General features: G+C 37.6%; 1 protein-coding gene across 1 annotated transcript; it reads right to left on the reverse strand.

Moving 5' to 3' along the window:
* Window positions 1-397: 397 nt before the first annotated feature.
* LOC117422073 (leucine-rich repeat and fibronectin type-III domain-containing protein 5) lies at window positions 398-21,911 on the reverse strand. The gene is made up of 3 exons (XM_034036714.3): window positions 20,940-21,911; window positions 4,054-5,461; window positions 398-2,810 (listed from the first exon to the last, which is right to left on the reverse strand). The coding sequence occupies exons 2-3, from the start codon at window positions 5,439-5,441 to the stop codon at window positions 1,859-1,861; spliced, it is 2,340 nt and encodes a 779-aa protein (XP_033892605.1). The 5' UTR covers window positions 5,442-5,461; window positions 20,940-21,911; the 3' UTR covers window positions 398-1,858.
* Window positions 21,912-22,899: the final 988 nt, after the last annotated feature.

Consider the following 22,899-nt stretch of genomic DNA (forward strand, 5'->3'; position numbering starts at 1 on the left):
TATTTTGTATTGGTTCATGTGATTTTTGTTTTATATGTACTGTATATGGAGGGATAACCATGACATTTTCTTGTTTTGTTCTTAGAATGAATGCTCTGTCACAGTCAAGAGAGAACAATAGCAAGACTGCAGCTGTGCTGAACATTGTCGTCCTAGCTTCAATTTAAGTGCATTCTTTTATTGTGTTTATACTGTTGTCTATGCATATACCGTATTACTTTGAATTTAAGACGCACTTTTTAAACCAATTTTTCTTCTCAAAAATGGCCTGCGTCTTAAATTCGAGTACAGTATAGTGATGCGTGTACTAAAATAGCCAAAATCACCAACAATAGGTTCCATAGTAGTTATCCTGTGGAGTAGACGCTCTCCTCTTCAATGTAAACAAAGCAAACTTTCGCTCAGTGCCAGTCTGTGTAGCTATGCCCGTGGTGCAGTAACCGTGAACTGGCACTGCTGTGTTCTTAAAAAGGCGTAGGCTCCCAGGGCATGCCCCCCAGCCAATCAGGACCTCCCGATCAGCTCATCTCCTGGCAAGCCTTCCTGTTTACCACAGCAGCAGCGCAGGTGAACCAGCGACAGGGTCCTCCCTGTCACAAAGTGTCATTAGCTTCCAGAGGAATTCAAAGAGAAGCTTTTACAATTTCAGCGATTCTTTATTAGCTTCAGTTCTAAGACCCCTGTATTTTCCTACTTGCCAAGAAATACCACAGTTCACAAAAAGAGAGAAAAACTTGTGTGAGTAATCACAAGTGGAAATGAGAAGCAGCGCATAACTGTAATGCTCTGTGTGACAGCAGACAGCTGCAAACTGCCTCCATACGTCGTTTTCCTATATGAGTAAATGCATCTTTATTTGATTTTTTTCCCCTGAAGTTGAGAGTGGGAAATTTGGGCTGTGTCATAAATTCGAAGAAATATGGTATATACCATTGTACATTTTTCAATCAGTACAGTTGAGGCATACGTTGGAATTGAGGTTGCACCACCATAATATAATCACCAGGATTGATGTACTTAAAAAATAAGGGATTCAAGTAGTTAAAAATAACACACTCTTGGGAAAATGTGAATTTATCTATTTGTCAAAGTGACAAGTAAGTTATAGTTAAATCCAATCTTCATAAGAATTAAAAATGGTACCTAAACTAATCCTTTCAGAAAACTATTTTCTCAAGAACTACCTCTCAATAATTAAACATATTCAACACAATGACACCATTTATGTATACTTATTTCATATTTTATTTTACACAACATAACAACACAGCAGTTGTTGTTTCTTTTTTCTGTACAGGGTTTTTCTTTTTTTTTTTTTTTTTTTTTTTTTTTTTGCCTGAAAATAATGGCAATATCAATGTCACTTAAAGAAAACTTGACTTTTTCTTTAAAAAATACCAATTTAATAAGACATCCCGTAACAAGTCTCTTTTTTACTATAATATCCAGGAAATTTCATTTCCTTTGTAAAAAGGCCTTTTGTGAAATCTTTCCACACCCTCTACCCCCCTGGACACCTAGACCCCCATAGCACACACCTATTTGCATTTTGTTCCTCCTGCTGCCAAATCAGGAAGTCAATCTTCATGCAAGGGAAGGCACTGGTGCTTTTCTCTTGCGGCATTTCTGTTTTTTTCCATTATTATTGATTTCATTGTTATTAGGAATGCTGCTGTCTGCTTGCTGTCACAATGCCACATGGGCACAATGATGTTTATTGACAACCCTGCTGGAAGTAGCATTTATAAGCTGAGACAAGTATGGAATTCCAAATTCCTGCAAGGCAAACATCCCTTCACTGTTAGCTTTAAAAAAAAAACTAAACTAAATAAATAAAAAGATGCAAAAAAATAATGTGTCACACAGTGCTTTCCAGTATCCACTCCGAACTTGAGAACGTAGCTTTCCCACTATCTTTATCGGAGCCTTCCAACTGCAACAACATGCCATTCATTGATAGGCTCCGTTTAGAACACAAGCTTCCCAGATTTTGGGAATTGATGTAGTAGTTGTACTTAGAAAAGTCTTCATTTAGAGAATACCTGCGTTTTGCTCTCAGATTCTCTGTTGGTAGGGTAAGGTATTTATTGGGCTTGGATTGTGCTCTTTTAAAAGATGGGTTCTGCTTAGGCTGGATCAGAGGGGAACGGCTGGGCTGCTGCTGCAACGCTGTGGAGTTATTACGGTTTGTGTTTTGAGTCTCGGCGTTGGGCAGAATATCAATCTTGGGCTCAGCAGATGACTTTGGCCCAGGCTTACGTTTTGGCTTTGGAGAGCCAGACGTGCTGGAGGTCCAGTTCTGAGCCACCAAAGAGGTAGTGGTGGAGCAATCGGGGATGGAGCAGGTTTCTGATGACTGTGTCACAGTGTCTCTGTAGAGAGCCTTGTGACACTGGGCACTTTCCTCCTGCCCCAAGGCCAGCTTTGAGTTTGAGGGGGGTAGTGATCCCCCACAGCCCTGGCCTTGGGACCCATTGGTTTGGGAGTGCATGTTGCTGACCTTTGTGGCCTTGTTTGGATCCCCACTGTTGCACACTTTATACCGGATCATCAGGATGATGATGAAGACAAGTACAGATGCCACAATGATCCCACCAATAATAATAATCATTGTACCACCAAGAAACTGAGATTGCATAAAGTGACAGCGGACATAATCCTGCTCCGTTGTGAATTGGATGCAACCCACAACCCTGGTTGCAGTGAGAGAGGTGATACCATCATCATAGATAGCCAGGACACACAGGTCATAGATAGTTCCCGCAGCCAAGTTATTAATAAGGAAGTTTTTGCTTGTGGGAGGGATCATTCTGGAAAAGAAAGAAGACCTACTATTAGAATATTAAGTTATATGATTAATAAAACTAAGCATGTATTTGGAAGTAATCAATATAAACATAGAAAAAGACCTAAACGGTTACAAAAACAACTTAATAATTCTCCATTAGAACTAGTTCTGTTTCACTGTCATTTCAACATCACAAGACTTTGTGCTGCTATTTTTACCAGTGACTTCAATGGCAATTGAATCCAATTTACACTTATGATAAGGTACCAGAGAACTACAGAATCAGTGTGTCACAAGAATTTTGAAAATGAGAAAAATATGCTGCATTTAAAAGATCTTGAGCCAACAAATAATGTCCACAAAAACAAGATAGAGTCCATGAGTTATTTAAAGAATGTTTTAAAGTCAGTTTGTAAAAGAAAGTGATATTCATTTAATTCTTTAACAAAAAAATCCCATGATTACCTATTCATTAAACATCATGTATACCTATTGAACACTCCATAGTGCTAAATTAAAAAAAAAAAAAATCAATAACAAACATGTTGACTAGATGTCTTTTTCAATGTTTTTGTTGGATAAGAATGCCTAGTTTTTCCAGTAGCTGAACATGAAACCTCCAAACACATCTGGCAACTTCACACGATATGCCCTGTGAGCTTCTAGATGTCATTGACAGGACTGTTAATTACTTTGTTCAGCAGTCCAAAACATCCAAGATGTCAGTCTTTTCACAATAATGAAAATGACAAATTACCTTTGAAAAGTGTGGCTATTACATTAGCAGTCTTCTAAGTGTAAGCAGTTAACATACTTTGATCTACATCACTTCTGCAAATACCAGACAGATGGACTGCAAATGGTGATTGATTTTTCTACACCCTACACCAAATTTGATAACCTCTGATTTATTTTTTAAAATGGAATAAGCTCTGAGATCAGTTTCATGAAACTTGCACACAGTACCCTATTCCACACAGCAAGCTATTTAATAAAATGACATAATATGATTAAAGATCATCTTAAACCCTGCAACAGAATAGCACTGGGATAAGTAATACCCCCTTTTTATTTGTTACCATTAACACAGAAAAGTGCATTACACAACGACAAACTCTGCAGTATATGTCTCTGATATGTTGCAATAGGGCCAGAATAAGTGTTAGCACCCTTAATAATGGCCCGGAAGGCAGTGGATTAATACATCAATGAAAGATGATTTCATCCTGGAAAGTACACAAGATACACTCCAATAAAAGTCCTACCTATAAACAAGGGAGTCATCATAGGTGCCATTGTATTGGATTTGGAACATGCGGATACCTGGGATGTTCCTCTGAAAATTAAATTTAATAAGGGCTGTTGATGAGGTTGCCTCTGCAGTCACCACCCTTTTGTCCTGGTTTATCTTTGTGTCCCCTGTGTTGTTGCTTGTGTTGGAACCAGATTTAGTGGAAGTGGATATATCTGAGGAACCAGGGTCAGGGTCCTGAATGTTATTTGTGCTGTTAATCAAGTGGGGGAGCTTGATTATGTTCAGGTCCACTATTTGAGTGGCTTCCCCAGCTGGATTGGAAGAGATGCACGTGAAAGAGCCTGTGTCCTTCACAGTGGTGATAAGGATGTCAAGCGTCCCATTATCGTAAACAAGTGCCCTGGAAGAGTTGGAGATGAGCTTGCCGTCAGGTGAAATCCAGTGTATAGCTGGTTCTGGGTCCCCTCTGGCTTTGCATCTCAATGTAGCCCGTTGGCCTTCCAAAACCCTCATCTCATGTGTATGGCGGGTGATGAGTGGAGGCTCGCACAAGAACTCCTCTTCTGGGATAGACCAAAAGTAGCGTCCTGTTAAATGGTACGGTGTGGCACAGGTCTCTAAATCATCTTCCCGCGTGAGCCGTCTCAGCCAAAGGAGTTCGCAATTGCAGTGCAATGGGTTCCCCCCAAAGCTTAGCGCAAAAGATGAAGAACTCATGATATCTGATGTAGCCAGAGCCTGAGCACGCTGGAAGAGTGGATCTGGTGGGAGTTTCTGGAGTTTATTGGAGGTAACATCTAAGCGTGTTAGCTTGTGGAGATTGGAGAAAGTTCCCTCAGGGATGTAGTCAATCATGTTGTGATCCAGGCTGAGTGTGTGCAAGCTAACCATCCTCTCAATGGCTTCCCAAGGGATGGTTTCCAGGTTGTTATAGGATATATCCAACTCTTCCAATGCCAAAACATCATTAAAAGCCTCTGAGAAGATGTGGGTGAGCTGGTTGTTGTTTACAATTAAGTGATGGAGGTTGGAGAGACCGCTAAACATATCATTGGAAATCTTAGTTAATCGATTGCTGTTTAGATGTAAGGCCCGCAAGTTGCGGAGGTCAGCAAAAGCATGAGGAGTGATGAAGCTAATTGTATTCCTAGACAGGGTAAGGTCCACCAGGCCGGTCATGTTGGCAAAGTCTTTCCGTTTGATGCTTGAAACAAAGTTATCAGCCAGACGCAACTCCACGGTACGCCGGTCGATGTTCGGCGGGACAAATAGAAGCCCTTTTTTGGCACAGAGTGTTGCAAGGTTGGGAGACAAATTTTGACAGACACAGCGCTTTGGACAGATCTGGGCCTTAACTGCCATGCCAATGACCAGCAGATAGAAAAGCAGTTTTTCCATTGTAAGTCAGGTTCAAACACCTGCAAAAAAGGGAAAGAATGTAGAGAATTAATAATCCTGGTCATAGAAAATAAGCAATACATTATGTTTCAAATGCTTTCTACTTTTGTTTTTCATATTAGAATCTCTAATATGTAACCTGCTGCCTTCAATAGCTGACAGAAAGGAGTTCCCAAAATAGGACGCAATGAGATTTCAAATAATTTCAAATGACATAATACGGAAAGTATATAAAGCAGTAAGAATGGCCTATAATAATAATTAAGTAGTGGAAGAAAAATATTACGACATATGCACAAAGTGAATCAAATGAAGCTTAAGGTTTAAACAAGATATTCGTTATTTATAAAGTTTCCTTGATGGCTAACTAAAAGGGTGGAAGGCAGTCAGACATTAGTCAGCCTAAGTTCCTATTTAATGCCCTGTGTCTGGCAGGTAAAATAAACATTTCCTCAGCACAAGCTAGTTGCTATTTATCATCCCCTGCCCTTCATCGTTTCACTTTACTGAACTCTCAGGCAGGCACAATTTAATTTTACTGTTTAAACTTAAAGGCATCACAAAACAATTCTAAAATGGAAGATACTGCTGGGTTTTATTATTCATTCAGAACGTTCACGGTCGGCTGGCTGGCTGAAGTGCACTCGCTGTGCTGGGGGAAAAGACCCTGAATTCAGTATATGGCTTCATTCTTCTTTTTTAAAATGATTTGAACTTAAATGCAGATGGAATTTTAACTTTGCACACAATTCCATCCAATTGTCCCTCACTGCAAATCCTGTTTTCTTGAACGCTATTTTTGAATGTGTCTGTGTATGTGTAAGAAATGCAGTTCTTCATGTAAGCAGGTATTACTGATTACTACGCTCTTTTAATCTGGATGGAACTTACTATTTCAATGTTATCTCTACCTTAATAAATTAAGTAATTTGAACTGACATGCCAATCATAACTTGAATTGGTATTCTGAACAGTTCCTGTGGCTTCCATGCTACATTTTCCATCATAGTATTTTTATTGCTAGCTGTCAAAAAAAAGAGTTCCTTTCCTTTCTTACTAAATGTATTTCGCAACATGGATAATGTGTTTACATTCGTAACTAGAAATGAACAAAAACATGGCATCTAAAGGATATGTCATATCAGATCGAATGGTTTCTAAACATGAAGTAATATGGAAATGTGAACAATATTGTATCACTGATATATCCAGAAGTTTTTAAACAGTGTGTCAGTGAAAAGGTAGATATCTTCTCGACACCACCTGTAATGGTTTCTGTGATACATTGCTTTGAAACTGTGGCATTGGCAGCTTTGCAAAAGAATGCCAGGAAAGGGTAAATGTTTCTTATTCAACACCCGGATGGGAATGAATATAACTTTAGTGGTATACATGTAACACTTTCAACTTTCAACACTTTCATTGTTAAATATACTACTTATATTTATATAATACAAACTTTGGCAGGGCAATAACGTATTGGAGGTGTGTGTTTTGGTGGTGGCTGACAGGGATGAGGTTAATTCCTATACCTGCCAAATACATGTCATAATGTGGCTGTTCCTAAATGACATAATTGGTGCTAATTGGGAACAGCCACAGAATATAAAAAGAGAGTTTGAAGCTCCATTAGTGTGATGAATGCCAGGGAGCCGGTAACAGGAGAAACATTGTGTATGCAGCCAAGGAGTGTCTAGCAGATAAGGTATTGTGTGTTTATACCTGAAGTACATGTGTGTGACCGGTAAACAGCTTAGCTGTCTGGTGTAAGTAAAAGTTAAGAGTGGTTTTGTTGGGAAAACGGATGAGCCGTCCCAACCCTTCAGTTAAGGCAAGCTGTGTTTAGTCTAGGTCTCCATGGAGACAAGCTTTTGTTTTGTTTTTGTTTTGTTTTTTGGTTTATTAAAAGTGCACAAAAAGTACCGTTCTGTGTTTAGGTCTGCTATTTTAAAGGGCCCAAATGAGCCTTGGCCAAAGGCTTTGTTACAAAACACATAGAAAGATCAAGCGGAATATGTAACATAAACTGTGATCTTCAAAGAACGTTTGCGGATGATTCATTGATTTACATCGGTAGGCCTCAAGATGTTTGAAGTAAATTTGAAAAGGCACCTTAGCTAGAAGAAATTCCAACATGAGGTATTGATAATAAATTGCTATTAACTGATTTGTTTTAGTTATTCACAAAGGTGGTCAAGAGTGTTATCCGAAATATTGACTGAAAATGTATTTTTCCTGCATGTAAGCCAATATCTCAATTTATAAACAAACATATTGGGTCAAACTTTTCTGCTTAAATGTCATGCATGTACTGTAGGTTGCAGAAAAAGTAAATGTGCTGACAAAAGAGAGTAAATATACAACGTTAAGACCAAGAACAGAAGAATTTAAGAAAACGTCAAAGGCAAGAAAATGAAATACAAGGGGGAAAAACACTTGCAGAAATCTCATACATTTGTTCAGTGGGAGAAACAAGAGAACCCCTCCAGCTACATTTTTTTTCATATATATGTATTGTTTTCTTCACTGAAATGTCTCTTGTATGTTGTAATCATTTTGATTTGGTTTCTCCATGCAATGATATGCACCAAGAATATTATGATCCACTACTCCAATCTATAAATAAATAAAGAAAAAAAAAACATGTAATATATTGTATAGAAAATTTGTCAGAATATATTATCACACGTTAATATCGTGAATACATATATAATATATGCTGTGTCTCAATGCTGCCCCAAATGCTAATGTAAGGATTTAAAAATCAGTAGTTAGAATTAGCAACCACCCATAACCCTCCTATGCAAGCTCTGCTTAAAATGTAAGATAAGTTCTGTATACTCAGATGGAGGCTTTGCAAAATACTTTCTTATGAGGAAGTATTTATATAGGACTAGGAATAGTTAGTTATGAATTGCTGATTTTCATAAGCTCTCCTGTAATCGAGTCCTTACTGCAAGTGGTGCTGGGTATCCAAGTGGTAAGCTTTTTACCTTCAGACTTCAAGAGATCAAAAGCCTGCTTGATGAGAAGTCTAGTTTTTAAAGGAAATTCCTATCTGATGTCTCTTAATAACAAATCGAGGTCATATGAAAAGATAATGAACCCGAAATTGCATGCTGGAATTAATCCAGAGCAGGGAATGAAAGCTCATGTGCATTACCTGGCAATAATGGCTCAGTTTGATTTTTTTTTTCCCTCCTGCTTATAAGAAGGTTGCATGTGGTGGTTCAACAAACTGTACTTGATTGTGTCAACTCAAAATGGCACCCAATCAGTATCTTAGCTGATAGCTTAAAAATGTATCTGTAATGAAAATGCATGTTTCCAATTTCAATTTGCTGTTTTGAGTGACAACTGTCCAAGACACCTTCTACGTAATATTTTAATCTAAACGGTTAATGTTTTGGCAGAAAATTGTTTATTTATTTATTTATTTATTTGCAGAACTCATTCCACTCTGTTTGCAAACATTTCCATTAGTGATGTTAATAAGGGTTCAATGAAGCAGCACTGGGGGAAACACAGGCAGGATCAGTTTTAAAGGGTGCTAGTGTTAAGATTCACCAATTTTAGATCATTGAAATACTGTAGATCCCCATATAATTCCATTCTTTATCCCCACAACCCCATCCACGCAAGATACCACACTGTGAGAAGATTTTGACTACAAGGTAACACTGATTCCCTTGTTTGTTAGCGGACTTAATAAAGTGCTCAGGCATCTAAACCAGATCTAACACCTCCTCGTATGCCATTGCACACCCAACTCCAATACTTACAATCTCCACTAATGAAGCACACGTTAAAACCTATTTCTCCACCCCAAGATGCTGTCAGGATTTAATCTGAGGTCACAGTGGTGCTGTGATCTCTGAACTTGTTCTACAACTGTAACGAGAACAGTATGAAAACTGATTTTGAATATTAATGTTTCCTAACCACGCATCAGAAATCCCTGCATCTTCAGATTTGTTATGCAGCACCATCTCATTATTCATCACAGCAGTTCTCCATGTAATATTATTCATCGATACTACCCAGTTCTAAATAAATAACCAATCAGAATTGGTTCACTCATTTATTTGTGAGAATAAATATACATTCAAACCACATGGCTTGCAACAAACACGTCGAGAAATAAAGCAAAAAAAAAAACTAAATTGTCCTGTTCAACGTTCCCTCCATGTGCTGTACTATTCGGGTTATTTATGCATACTACTTTACCATATTGTAAGGCACATTCAGCTACTGTAGAACTCCACCTAGATTAAAATAAGGTCCACAGTAATGTCTGGAAACACTATTCAAGTAAGACATCATTCTGTTACTCTGTAATTTATTTGGGTGGCAATAAGAAAGGTATCAATGTTAATGTAATTAACAATTGAGTTGATTTTTATGTTTGAGTGAGATAATACTTTCCAATGCACACAATAGGAAGATTAATTCCCCATGTTGTTCTACCATCAGGGGCAAGAGTTCGATATGGGGCAGATGTAGTCACCATCAATCACATTCCCTACTTGAAAATCAGTGTCTCATAGTCTAATTCACTAGCAATTACAAGCATGTGCCACACTGCAGTGACAATACATCACCGTGAAGCCTTGTGTTTATTAAATAAGCTGAGAATGAAAATAAACAAATGTAAACACATTCTGAGGCAGCACTGGTGTCCTGTGTATACACAGTTGTCAGCAAAAGTAGTCAGTAGTATGAGTTTACTGGTTTAAGCCTAAAATGGCTGGTCATCTGGCTGTCTGAAGTGTGTGTAAATCATTCTAGCATAGAGTTAGCTGCTCCTGCTGTAGATTATACGAGAGCCAGCAGCAGTGGTACAAGTCCATAGAGACTCAGCACGCTGAATCCTGCTAAACCCATATGCTGCTGAGCAGTATGGGAATAAAAAAAAATCTGGTGGTTTTTGAGAATATTATGAAATACAGAGCAGAAAAAATAACAAAAATAGTGGAAAAAAACAACAGAAGTGTACTGGTATGTATTTTCTTAAAATGTTCAACTGTGCCAAAGAAGAAAGGAGAGTTGGACTCCTAACATCACAAATTTAAATGTTGTTTTATTACTGATGTTACTATATTTTACAGAAAACTGGTATTTTGTAGGGCAAGATAATTGTAGTTTAAATGTGAATAAGGAACGGGGAGCATAAACATTTACTTACTTTACCTTTATCCTGATTTTTATTTGGGGGCTTTTCCCATGACTGTTATAAAAAAATGCTGTTGTCATCCATTTTACTTAATTCAGCAAATTGCTCTCCATAATTTCTCAATAATTAAAACCAAAGCACATCAGGCAAGGACAGTAGTAAATATCAATTTGGCTCTTTCAACAGGAAAACTGTTATGGATACACTATCTAAACTACAGGTTACAGACTTTCTGCAGACAGGAATAGTATTCCGGTGCATTGTTCAGAACAGGTGTGTCTTGTCAAGTATTAAAGGTTTCTGTGATTTGTTCCACTGTAGAACATCTGTTGCTTGTCACAATGGGCTAGATCGACCAGAGTTGTGCTTTACAGGAACACCCAGGAGACCGACACATTGGTGAATACAGCCACACAGCTTATTTTGTAGGGCTAGTGGATCACGTCACGTGACAACAGGGATTGGCATACATTGTTGACTTGGGGAATTCTCACTTACATTCTCTAAATTGTTGGCCAATCATTGTACAATGTGAGATGGTTGTATACAGGATTCTAGTGCATAAATGTACTGCAGTAAATTAGGGGAATAGCTTATACACATGGCTAAAGGCCACTGCACATCAAACCCATTCTGTCATTCAACATACATCTGTAAATGTTGTGCACAAGTTGATTGCATTGCAAATGCATTTGCTTACTTGTATGTTCAGCACAAAGATTACTACCTTAACCAAGCTACTATCGCATGAAGGTCAAGTGTCTGCTGTAATATCAACAGAGGTGAATCCAAATTGATTCAATTCCACAATCAATGCATCACTCTTGTATTTCAATTACTGACATAGTGTGCAATGCATAAAAACACAAACTCTATATATGTGTTAAATGTGTACAATAATCAAATCTGTTTAATAAAGAAAAATATCCCCATTATCACCCTATTAGAAGTAGACCCCTTTCTAAGAGACACTTATAGTAAAGGGGTTGTACATTAATGATACTGAGAGCCAAGTTTTCAAACTTTTTTATTTCATTAAGAAACTGCAAACTTGGAGCTTTGTAAATCTGTATCGATGTAATACAAAAACAGGATTACGCATGAATGCACATAATCAGAAATAAGTCAAAACTGTTGTACTCCTTTGTATCAAAATGAGCCATTAAAGGATATTGTAATTGATTTTTTTTATGAGCAGAGAATCACAGGTAAATCACCATCCTGTATCACGTATGAAGGATTCAAGAAACTGCTGCCCTTATAGTGTATACTGTATTACTATGCTTAACAAGAATAAAAGTGCTGAAACTCCATAGAATTCCAAATAAATTATCTTGTGTCATAACAATGTTCAAATGTTGAGATCCTGAGATCATTTATCTTGTGATCTTCACAAAGTAGATTAAGTACATTATTTCTTTAATTCTGAAGCCACAGCCTCCTTAAGAAGATAGGGACCTTCCTTCCCAATATCCATTTCATGTATTTTGCTATCCTCAAAATGTAACTCTGTTAGGTAACTGCCCATTTGCTTAAGAAATCTATTATGAATACCGCCCAGGTTTAAAAAAATTTAGTCATGTAGGTTTGCTTAATATTCTTGAAGGGCAATTTAAGTGTAGAGAATATAAATGTACATTCAAACAAAATGAGTGCTAGCCTTCCTTTCAATTTGAATCACCCATGTGTAAGAATAAGATGGTATGCCATACAATCACTCTAACCCCAGAACTAAAAGTGTCAGATATCAATGCCTCCTGACAACCTATTTCTCCACCCCAAGCTGCTGTCAGGATTTAATCTGAGGTCACAGTGGAGCTGTCATCTCCGAACTTGTTCAACTGTAACGAGAATGGTATGAAAACTGAATTTGAATATTAATGTTTCCTAACCACTGAACATCAAAAATACCTGCATCATCAGATTTGTTATGTAGTGCATCATCTCATTATTCTTCACAGCAGTTCTCCATGCAATATTATTCATCGGCACTACCCAGTTCTTAAATAAATAACCAAACATTAGAATTGGTTCACCCATTTATTTGTGAGAATAAATATACATTCAAACCGCATTCCCATGGCTTGCAACATATACGTTGAGAAATAAAAGCAAAAAAAAAACAACTGAAAAACAATGAATTGTCAGTACATAACATAGCTACAAAGAACGTGTTAATTTCTCAGCTTTCACTTCACTGACAGTTTCTTTTAAATAAAAGACAAATGTAGAAACTTGTGATTGGATTTTGCATGAAGCTTTAAGCATGAAACTGTCCTGCCCTCTTCAAACTACTCAAACTACCGGTAGTTAAATTACCAATTTGTCTGAAGGAACTTTCCATACAGAATGCCAGAATTAACATGATCTTTTTTAGCATGATATTCTGTATGCTGGGTCAGCGCACTAAACCATGAAGCTGAACCTGATGATGTTTGTACTGTATGAAACACATCCTGCTTATGATATTATATTTCAAGTTTTGAATGAAGAATATTATAATGAATATTATAATGAAGAACACAAGATTAGTTACAGGTACTAATAATGTGGCCAGGCAGTGTACATTCACTGTCATGGCTGTCCATGTTAAATTCATTAAAACAGAGTAAAAGTAACTCATGAGTAAAAGCTTTGTGTATTGAACCCATTGGTTCAGTTGCTTCTTTTAAAGGTAACTGTATTTGAGGTATCTTCATTTGCTGGCTGTGCAGATATGCCCTTTTCCTGTATGTTTGATCATCTGGCTTCCCCACTTGAATTTTAAGGACACTGCCGGGGGCTGAAACTGACATCTTTACCTCAAATCTGCAGCTTTCCTTAACATGTAACCACTGAACATAGCATGTAGTCTACTGAGAGGCATGGGTCAGATTCACCCAAGGGGGATAGTAAAGGGAGATAAAACACATGGGCTTAAGAAAGCACCAAACTCTTTGATTGTCTCTTTTATTTGTTGTGCATTGTCTCCTGCATTCTCAGCCTGACTCCTGATGTTATTAAGTATACTTACAGATTTCTATTTTCCCCTTATGTACTTTGCATTTGACATTCACATGTAATGTAACGTCTTCCATCTGTGAGAGTTGGATTTGGAAATCCTAACTGTGCCTCACAATTCCAATTACAACAAGTATATTCTCAGCTTCATCTGGCTGTACCCTACAAACCGCTTGAATGATCTAATGATTAATAGATGCAAATATTATGGATAGATAAACCTCAAACATTTCAAAACACAAGCAAAGAAATATTCCAGACCAATTTCCCAACATTAAAGTTTGTACTCACCACCGTATTCATCACATCATTAATCTGGACATTTTAAATTTTAGTACAAAGGCTCTCCTGGTGGATGATGCAGTAAAATCTGACAATCAGGCAGCCAATATGATCATCCAATAGCTTCACAAGTCCCCTTTGCTTCTCTACCATTAGAACAGCACCGTCAGTGGTTACACAAAAATATTTTTCATGTCAGCTCCTTGTTCTTCGAAATGCTTAACAAAATTTCCATGATATCTTCCCCCTTTGTAGTTAGATGCAGTGGCTTCAGACAACACCATTCCTCTCGCATTCCATCTGAGGTATAATATCATAGCAATAAGTGTATATCGGTGCTGCATTAGTTTCAGATCCTTTATAATTTTGAGGTTTTTTTTTTAAATGCCATAAACATAACAAACAGAGGCACCACATAACCAAATCTGTTTAAATTACAAGCTGGATATCATACCATACTGTCATATTAATACCATCTTTTAATCCTCCCTTACGGTTATATATTATTATTTCACAATGTAGAATGACTGGGTTGGACATTTGATTTAAATTTGACCTCATAAATGGTTACTGCATTTGTAACAGTCAAGAATGTCACACCTGAGTTGGGATGTGACGTCAAGGGGTTATAGTACAAAAGACCGATAGAGTAACTAATTGCCAGTGTAGCCAATAGCAAAAACTATGCTTGATCATGTACTGTATTGGCAAACAGGATTGTCTGTAGAGACAATCTAGGAGACAGAGACAGAGAGACAGGGACAGAATACACTGCACATATAGTGAGCTCCGGTTACTAAGGTTTCTATTATTTTTCATCATTTTGACAAGTGCATTTGGCTGCATCCTTCCAACTGCAGACCAAAATAAATGGTCTTGGTTCCTGCCTGGTGACATGTAAAATGCTATCACTGCCACTTATGTAAATGACCATCGTTACTGTAGAAAATATTTTTTAAAAGCTTTCATGTCAGTAAGGATTTCATACTGGACATGCTCAATGAAAGTTGTCATTAAGAGGAGTATCCCTATTCATCAAAAGAAAGGCATGTGTTGCATTGTTTTATCGTCTGCCACAGCTGGTCAGAAATTCGAAACAAAATGTGTGATTGAAAAGTCTTATCAGGATCCACATCCTAACACATTGTGGCAGTGCTTTCTGTCTTCTTTTTGATTATATTGTCCTTTGAATACGAAGCATCATTGACATTTATTCATTAAGCTTTTTTCAAGAGCCATGGTCACGTAGTACATTGCACATGTCTGTATATTAGATGGATTGGGCACTAAAGTCAATACAAGTGTAGAAAGTTGACAGAATTAAATAAAAAACAAATTCTATTACATATTTATGTTAGGTAAGATGAAAAAAGATCTGATGTAAGTTTGAACAGTGGGCAGTTTATTGAAGGAGGTGTTTCTGATTGGATAAGACAAGTTTGCTACTGATTCATGGATTATTTATTTTTGTTCTGTGCTCTGTGGTTGGATAGAAATCATGTAATATTGTAAATGTTATGAAATAACTGACACTCACTGATAAAATGTTAAACCTCTGTTTTTACGTCTCCCGAATTAATTTTGAAAATGGCCTTAAGGACTTTTGGAAAGGTGATAGACAGCATTTGAGACAGGTTCCTGCAGTGAAGCTCCAGATCCTTACAGCACAAGGAATAGCACTGCAGGGCTACTGCAACGGATTGCAATCGACCCTGTTCTTAATAGGTACTCAACAATCCTACTGTGGATTAAGGGTAAGGCAGTCTCCATACATTTAGCTACTCAGAGCTACGTTCAGCTAAGTGTTTTTGTGAAGCTTACTCATGCTCATAAGTTACTGAAGCAAAAATATATCAGACTTGTTCTGCTGCCAATTTAGTGAGACCCATAGCCCTAGAAGTTAGGTTCAGTGATCTTTGCTGCTCATTCATGATCTCATGGTTTCTTTATATGTATCTAATTTGATTGAACTACTTTAATTTTACTTGACTGTTATTATCTAAACAATCAAAACAGTGTTTTAATATGAGACTTAGCCCAGTGGAGCTCTCAATATGGTTTCTTTTGAAAATTTTGTCATCCTCTCAAACTAAAACCTTTCAGAAGGGTTTCTTGCTGTCAAAATGCAGTCTCTGGGGGGTGGGGGGGGGGGGAGACAAGACAGCTTGGAGCCAAGATGGCCGCTGTTTGCACTGCCACATGTTAATTAAAAAAGTGTGAAATATGGGGGATCACGAGTGGCGCATCCAGTAAACGCGCAGGATGCGCTCTATAGCCTGGACATCGCCGGTTCGAGTCCAGGCTATTCCACAGCCGACCGTGGACTGGAGCTCCCAGGGGGTGGCGCACAATTGGCCGAGCGTTGCCCGGGGGGGGTGAGGGTTTAGGTCGGCCAGGGTGTCCTCGGCTCACCGCGCACCAGCGACCCCTGTAGTCTGGCCAGGGCCTGCAGGTAAGCTGCCCGAGAGCTGCGTTGTCCTCCAACGCTGTAGCTCTTGGGTGGCTGCATGGTGAGTCCGCAGTGTGAAAAAAAGCGGTTGGCTAACGGTACACGCTTCGGAGGACAGCGTGTGTTCGTCTTCGCCCTCCCGAGTCAGCGCAGGGGTGGTAGCGGTGAGCTGAGCCTAAAAATAATTGACCATTCCAAATTGGGAGAAAATAATAAAAATAATTGGCAACGACTAAATAAATAAAAAAAAAAGTGTGAAATGTGGTCAGATGTAAATGGATTTATTAATTGTCAATTAACCCCTGGCCACATGCTTTAAAAGAACGGCAGCAGATATGGAGAGATGGTTCAGCAAAGGGAGAAGAAAGAGGGGGGGGGCAAAGAGCAGCAGGTTGTGCTCTCTGTATTCTGAACTGAGATAGCTGTGGCTTGACTAAGCAATAAGTGGTCTTCATTTGTATCTCTGTTATAAGGTTTACTATCCTGATCATATTTTGTAGATCAAGACTCAACATTTTTTTCCTTAAACTGAGGACATCTAATAACAAGGTAATAACTGTGTAACTACCAATGGTTTCTTGATCTTACATGGTGCATACCAGTGTTCTAAGTGTATAAATACATGGAAATGGGCTGTACCATAGTTTACAAAGCAATTTCCATGTAATTGCATAGTAGTTACCACATAACAGCAGGAACCATTTGCATTTACCCAGTTTTTACACAAAAAAAAAGATATTCACGTTTAGGATTATTTAAAAACAAACAAAACAACAAATCCCACAGTTCTATTGGTAGAGTCTGTTTTTAAAAACAAAACCGAGGTTAGCATTTTTATCATTACCTAATCCTATTATAGAGCACACGTGTCTTGCGCCACCACCGTGTATTGTTCACCATGTACAATAATAATAATAATAATAATAATAATAATAATAATAATAATAATAATAATAATAATAATAACAAAAACAATTATACTGTAAATTACTAGATTTCACAAGATTATTTTGCATATGTTGCTGTTCTATAACGATTCATTGAACTGTGTGGATTGGTGGTGTAATTGTCAGTGTTTTATTATGACATATTATATTCCATGGAGTGTTAGTGATTTGTACATCTTCTGTTTTTTTATTATTATTATTTAATTTTATAGCATGTGCTTTCTTTCTTTACTACTGCCACTCTTCAGTCAATTGTTTATTTATATTACTGGAAATTATTCTCTATTCAAAATACAAATCTTGAGGGTTTGAAAAGCAGTTTGCCATTGCCCCCCCCCCTCCCTCCACCCCCCACCCCAACCCCCCCCCCCCCACCCCCCCAAAAAAAATTAGGTTTAAAAGAGTGAGGAAGAATATCAATAACAACATTGTCATGTTCTTAACTCACTGATTGTTGTAGATATGTAAATATGCACCAAATGTGCAAAATATCAATCAGCATTAGGACAACATATTAGTATTGTACTAATTAACTGTTATTTAGCTTCTTAACAAGCTTCTTTCAGTGGTGCACTGCTGCAGTGAAAATCTATTTGCTTTTAACACAGAAGACATTCCAGTGGGTTCATTTGTGATCACTACTGCATTGGATATGCTAAATTACTTCTATCCCTTTAAATGAACTGTTCCTCATTATACATTTAGCAACGCTGTTTATTAATGTATATTTATAGCTTGAGTGCCACCTATTGGTAGTGCAAATGCCCTGCATTTTAACCAAAAATACATAGAATACATAAGATCAATGCTATAATTTCTTAGCCTGCAGCATTGGAAGTGAGAATATATATATATTGCTATTTATGTGACAGGCATAACTTTACATCATCGCAGTTTGCATGCTTCAATTACACAAACTACACAATATGTTAATAATGCAATACACATTCACCGTTAAATTAATTCCCAAATAAAATAACAGATTATGAAAAGTTGCATAATATCGTATTATTAAAAAAAAACATACCCCTGCTACACCTTTATTACCATCGACAAGATGACAGCAATTTGCAAATGACTATATCTGTAATGATGTCATCACATTTGTCACATCTTTGGTATCAAAGCAACTAAAAATGAGATTGCCTGAATGATCAATTTTAGTGTAACAGTGTAGAATAATGTTGTGATGAATCTTTATGCATTCATGTTTCTTTCGAGATTAGTTTATTTCCTATACAATTATACAATACTAATAGTGAAGCAAAAGACACAAATGCCTGTTTACAAATCAACAGGATCTTAAGACACAGCACATCTGTAAGTCATATCATATTAGGCAATCTGAGTCCACTTACACCACACATATTTTGCCTTCTGCTATGGTTTCATAACCTTTGCAAAAAACTACCCAATGAAGAAAAATGAATAATGAAACTCAAAAACAAATTAATAACTTCTTGAATTCATTGTCATAATGCCAGCAAATGTATTATTAATGTAGCCCCATTTTTTCTGTGTTTCAATCTGCAAAAGCCCTGGTGTTCTAAATACACATAGACAGCAGCCAATAAGAGTCTTACAACTGGTCTGCTCAGCTCACTTAGCGCTTAAGCAGGGAGTATGGTAATCTAGGGCATCCTGCTCAACAGTGTCTGGCTTTCATTAAACTGCACCAGCCATAGGAATCTCATTATGCTTTGTTTGATTTTTTTAGCTCCAACCAGCAGGCAACATGGATGAAAGCAAGCGTACTCCACAGTGAGACAATCTTGCTGAAGTCCTTCCAATTGGTGTGTTTTCATTACAGTACTGCTCTCTTTCTAATCTGATAAATGAGGTAGGCACCCAAACTTGTTTGGATTTTAAAACATCTTTGGCAGCCAAAGAGAATGACCTTTCTGCCATCGTTAGCCAGATTGAGCCACTTAAACACTTTAGTCTGGGGACTACTGCCTTTCTGTGCAAGAGATAGAACTGTCACCTTTGAAGTTTATAATCCCAGATAGTGCTGACTCCCTTTGGCCTGTAGCTCAGGTTATTCAGCTGCAAAAGGTATCAAAGCCCTTTTCTGCCACTGAAGCTGCAGGATAGATCATAAATTGAATTATAGCACCACCAGCCAGCTAAAGTAGTGCTGCAGTTTAGGTGCTTGAAGGCTGAGGCTGCAGATCTGAGAGTCTGAAATGTTGTCATTAAGGATTTCTTAAATAATAATAATAATAATAATAATAATAATAATAATAATAATAATAATAATAATAATAATAATTCAGGATAAAATTCAGACTTTGTGGATTGACCTTAAAGTCAATTTAACCATTTAACTGGATTTGTTGGATTGTTGTTCTACTTTATATGTTTAGATGCCATTTATCTCGTCCGTTACTGCCTTAAAACTGCATTAGGGTACAAAGGATCGTTAAAGTCTTCACTGCTTTATTTCGTTTGTCCTAATAGAGAAAAAACAAAGCATTAAAGTATTTAATAATTCATGGATTACACCACAGGAGAAACATGTATAAAGCTTGTCTGAAAGTACTTGATCTTGTTAATATTATGCTATTTCGCCAAACACGTTTGAACCCTTTTAAAAAAAGGTACTGACGTTGATTATCACAGTTTTAACATGACTGAACGGCGCATTTATCAATAATCTCATATAAATAAATAAATAAATAAATAAATAAATAACTAGGGAGGAGGGTGTTTATTATGTCATACCAAATAATAAATTACATTTCAAAACAAACTAGTTACGAGTTAATGTACAACTGAAGTGACCTAAATAACTGTGTTTTGCATTGGCTGAAACACAAAAACCACAGAATAATGAATTTATGAATTAATCATATATCATATATATATATATATATATATATATTGTATAAGCAATGTTGACATGTACAAATTTCTTTCTGAGATACTTTCTTTTTAACCAAAATCCACAAATCAGCAGCAGACCACAAAACATTTTTAGACTTTAAAATTGTAAAATTGAGGTCAGTCTTTTTTTCTTGTGTCTTTTCTGTACTGTGATCTGAACCAGTATCGACGATCAACAATGCACATTCCTAAAGCTTAGTATGGTTTTATGCACTTAGGCAGAAAATACCAGTGTAATTTGAGTCAGGTAGACTGTACTTGATTTCACCATGTTGTTGGGCTAAACACCCCATTTTTACAGACAACGCAGTTTTGGAATAGGCAGTGGTATACGCGTAAGCATAATCCCCAACGCAGCACAAAGCAAAGGAAATATACGAGCTGTCGTTATATACAATTTACCTTTAGATCTCTTTACAGTTTTAGAGAACTGTCGTGACAGTCGCATATACAGCCAAGTACAGTGAATGATATTTTGCAATAGCAGCCTACCTCTTAACATGCATGCCTTGAAAACGCTGTTTGACCTTGCAGTGTACCTGAATACCAGGATAAAACCCCGAAAAGCCTTTTGCGATCGTACAGATCCCCTGTAACAAAACGTGAACACCTTTGTCATCAAGACAGCCATTTGGTTGATAAAAATCAAACACGCAATGCCCAGCAAATCATTCAGTATTGACTGACTATAACCTGACAGAGACGTATACCTCCTAAAAAGGTAAAATCACAGGCAAATGTTATAAAAAGGGAAAGTTTACCTTGCAGAAAGAACATCAGCCCTGCTCAGTTTACTGAGCGTCAGGGAAATATAGTCTTCTCACTCCTCATTTTTTCCCCATGCTTTGGTTTTGTTTTGTTCCATCAGATTTTCACGATATTCAGTGTCAATACAAGGTGTGCTGGTTTTCTTGCCGCACAACTCCGCACAGCCCATTTCCCCCCTGCGCTCAAACAAAATACCATAGGTTTGTATACGAGTGCCTTTTGAATCCACAGACGCGCCTTGTAAAAAAAAATCCAACACGAACGATGCAGAGACAGTCAGATTCCAAAGCAGGTCTCGAAAAGCCCTTCACAGGACACAGTTGCTTGTTTTTCCCTTTCAGTCAGTGCAGATGGAGCCATCCTCCTTCGGCGAGCCTTACAACTACGGGAGCTTTTCTCCGCATTAAGCCAGCTTGCTCTATTTAGCTGAGCAAACGTCTCTGCAGTGAGAGCGATCAAGTGGCTGAGATAGGGAACTCAGATCAAATCTCAGCAGACAGGTCTTTGTACCGCTGCACCTAGCACTTCCCCCAGTTCAGCCTCCACGATGAGTTAATCCTCAGTGTGATTTAAAGCCACCTACGGCTGTTCTCCATCCAAGTCTCCAGAAAGGGACGGTCCTCCGCCCTGTGCAAGCTTCTTCCACCTCTTTAGCTCCGTAAGAGGATTACTGACCAATAATTACAGGGTATATCTTTGTCGCTCTTATTTGGGAATAAATGAAAAAATAAAAACCTTGGATAGAAATCTTAAAAACAACAATATAAACTATTTACAAGCTTCACTCTTGGCATTTATCCCCTGCATTCTTAGTGACCAGCCCTCGAACCCACCACCGAGGCGTTTAAACAGTGGAAGAGCAGGGATTTGTCATGGAGGCTAAAATTGTTTTTCTTCTTTCAAAAGAATGCAGAGGAAGTCATCATGGATTGGTTGAAGCTGACGCTCGATATCCTTGCTTCTGCGTCTGTCACTCTGCGGGACTCAGTAAGAGTGCTGTTAGCGTAGTTTTCACAGCAAATCTCAACAAATAGAGAGCATCATTCAGTGGGGCTGCCCTGCTGTTAAAGGGTATGTAGATAATTCCACACCGTCGTCAATGCTGAGAGTATCCAAGAAGATGGTTTTCTTTATCTGGAATCTTCTTTCAATATACATATATTTTTTTTCAAATAACCTGAGAGCCTGTCTGTGGTGAAAACAAGCTGTAAACTTCTGTGTGAAGTAGCATTTTATGTACGAAGCGCAGAAGAAAAGAGATCACACTTTTATCTTCCCTGTACTTGTATCTCATCTTTTTTTACAATCTTATTCCATGGTGCATATCAACAAGGAAAAACGAGACGATGATAAGTGGCGCTATAATCAAATGGAAGTCAGCCTTTCCTGGAAAGAAAAGTATATTTCACAACTTTTGTTTTACTCTCATGGAAACCAACGGGGATGGTAGATGGTTATTCGTTGCTTAATGGAGTATGGTTTCTATCCCTGCACTCCTTTTTTAAAATACTGCACAGACATGATATACTCACTTAGTATTGAACTATCATGTTGTTTGTTTTGTTTTGTTTTTCGTAATGTCTGTATGCTAGATCACACATACACACAGTGTCTAGGCGTGGCAACTGCAACAGTTGCACCAGTAAACTGCAAGTTTGGCCAGTTACTAAAGCTATCGAACGGTGGAAAACAGGTGTGTCTTTCTTTTTTTGTGCGGTATGTTAAGACTTATGTAAGAAAAAAAAATCCATATGCTGAAGTTGGACATTGTTTTATTGAATTGGTGATCATTCAATCTTCAGAAAACACACACAATATTTAAAAAGCAGTTCATATAAAACAGACAAACATATTTGACAGTAAAACCGATTAATCTGCAGAGACAGATCACTTTATTTTGTCAGCGCCTTTTCAGGACCATGGACAGTTACAGAGCAGGGCGTGTCTACAACT

The sequence above is a fragment of the Acipenser ruthenus genome, chromosome 15 (genome assembly GCF_902713425.1).
Source record: "Acipenser ruthenus chromosome 15, fAciRut3.2 maternal haplotype, whole genome shotgun sequence".
Taxonomy (NCBI): Eukaryota; Metazoa; Chordata; class Actinopteri; order Acipenseriformes; family Acipenseridae; genus Acipenser; species Acipenser ruthenus.

Excerpts from the sequence above, each read along its gene's own strand:
- LOC117422073 (XM_034036714.3), bottom strand. The coding sequence starts at position 5,441 with ATGGAAAAACTGCTTTTCTATCTGCTGGTCATTGGCATGGCAGTTAAG. Across the intron at positions 2,811-4,053 it reads GATGACTCCCTTGTTTATAG|AATGATCCCTCCCACAAGCA; the intron begins GTAGGACTTTTA and ends TTTCTTTTCCAG.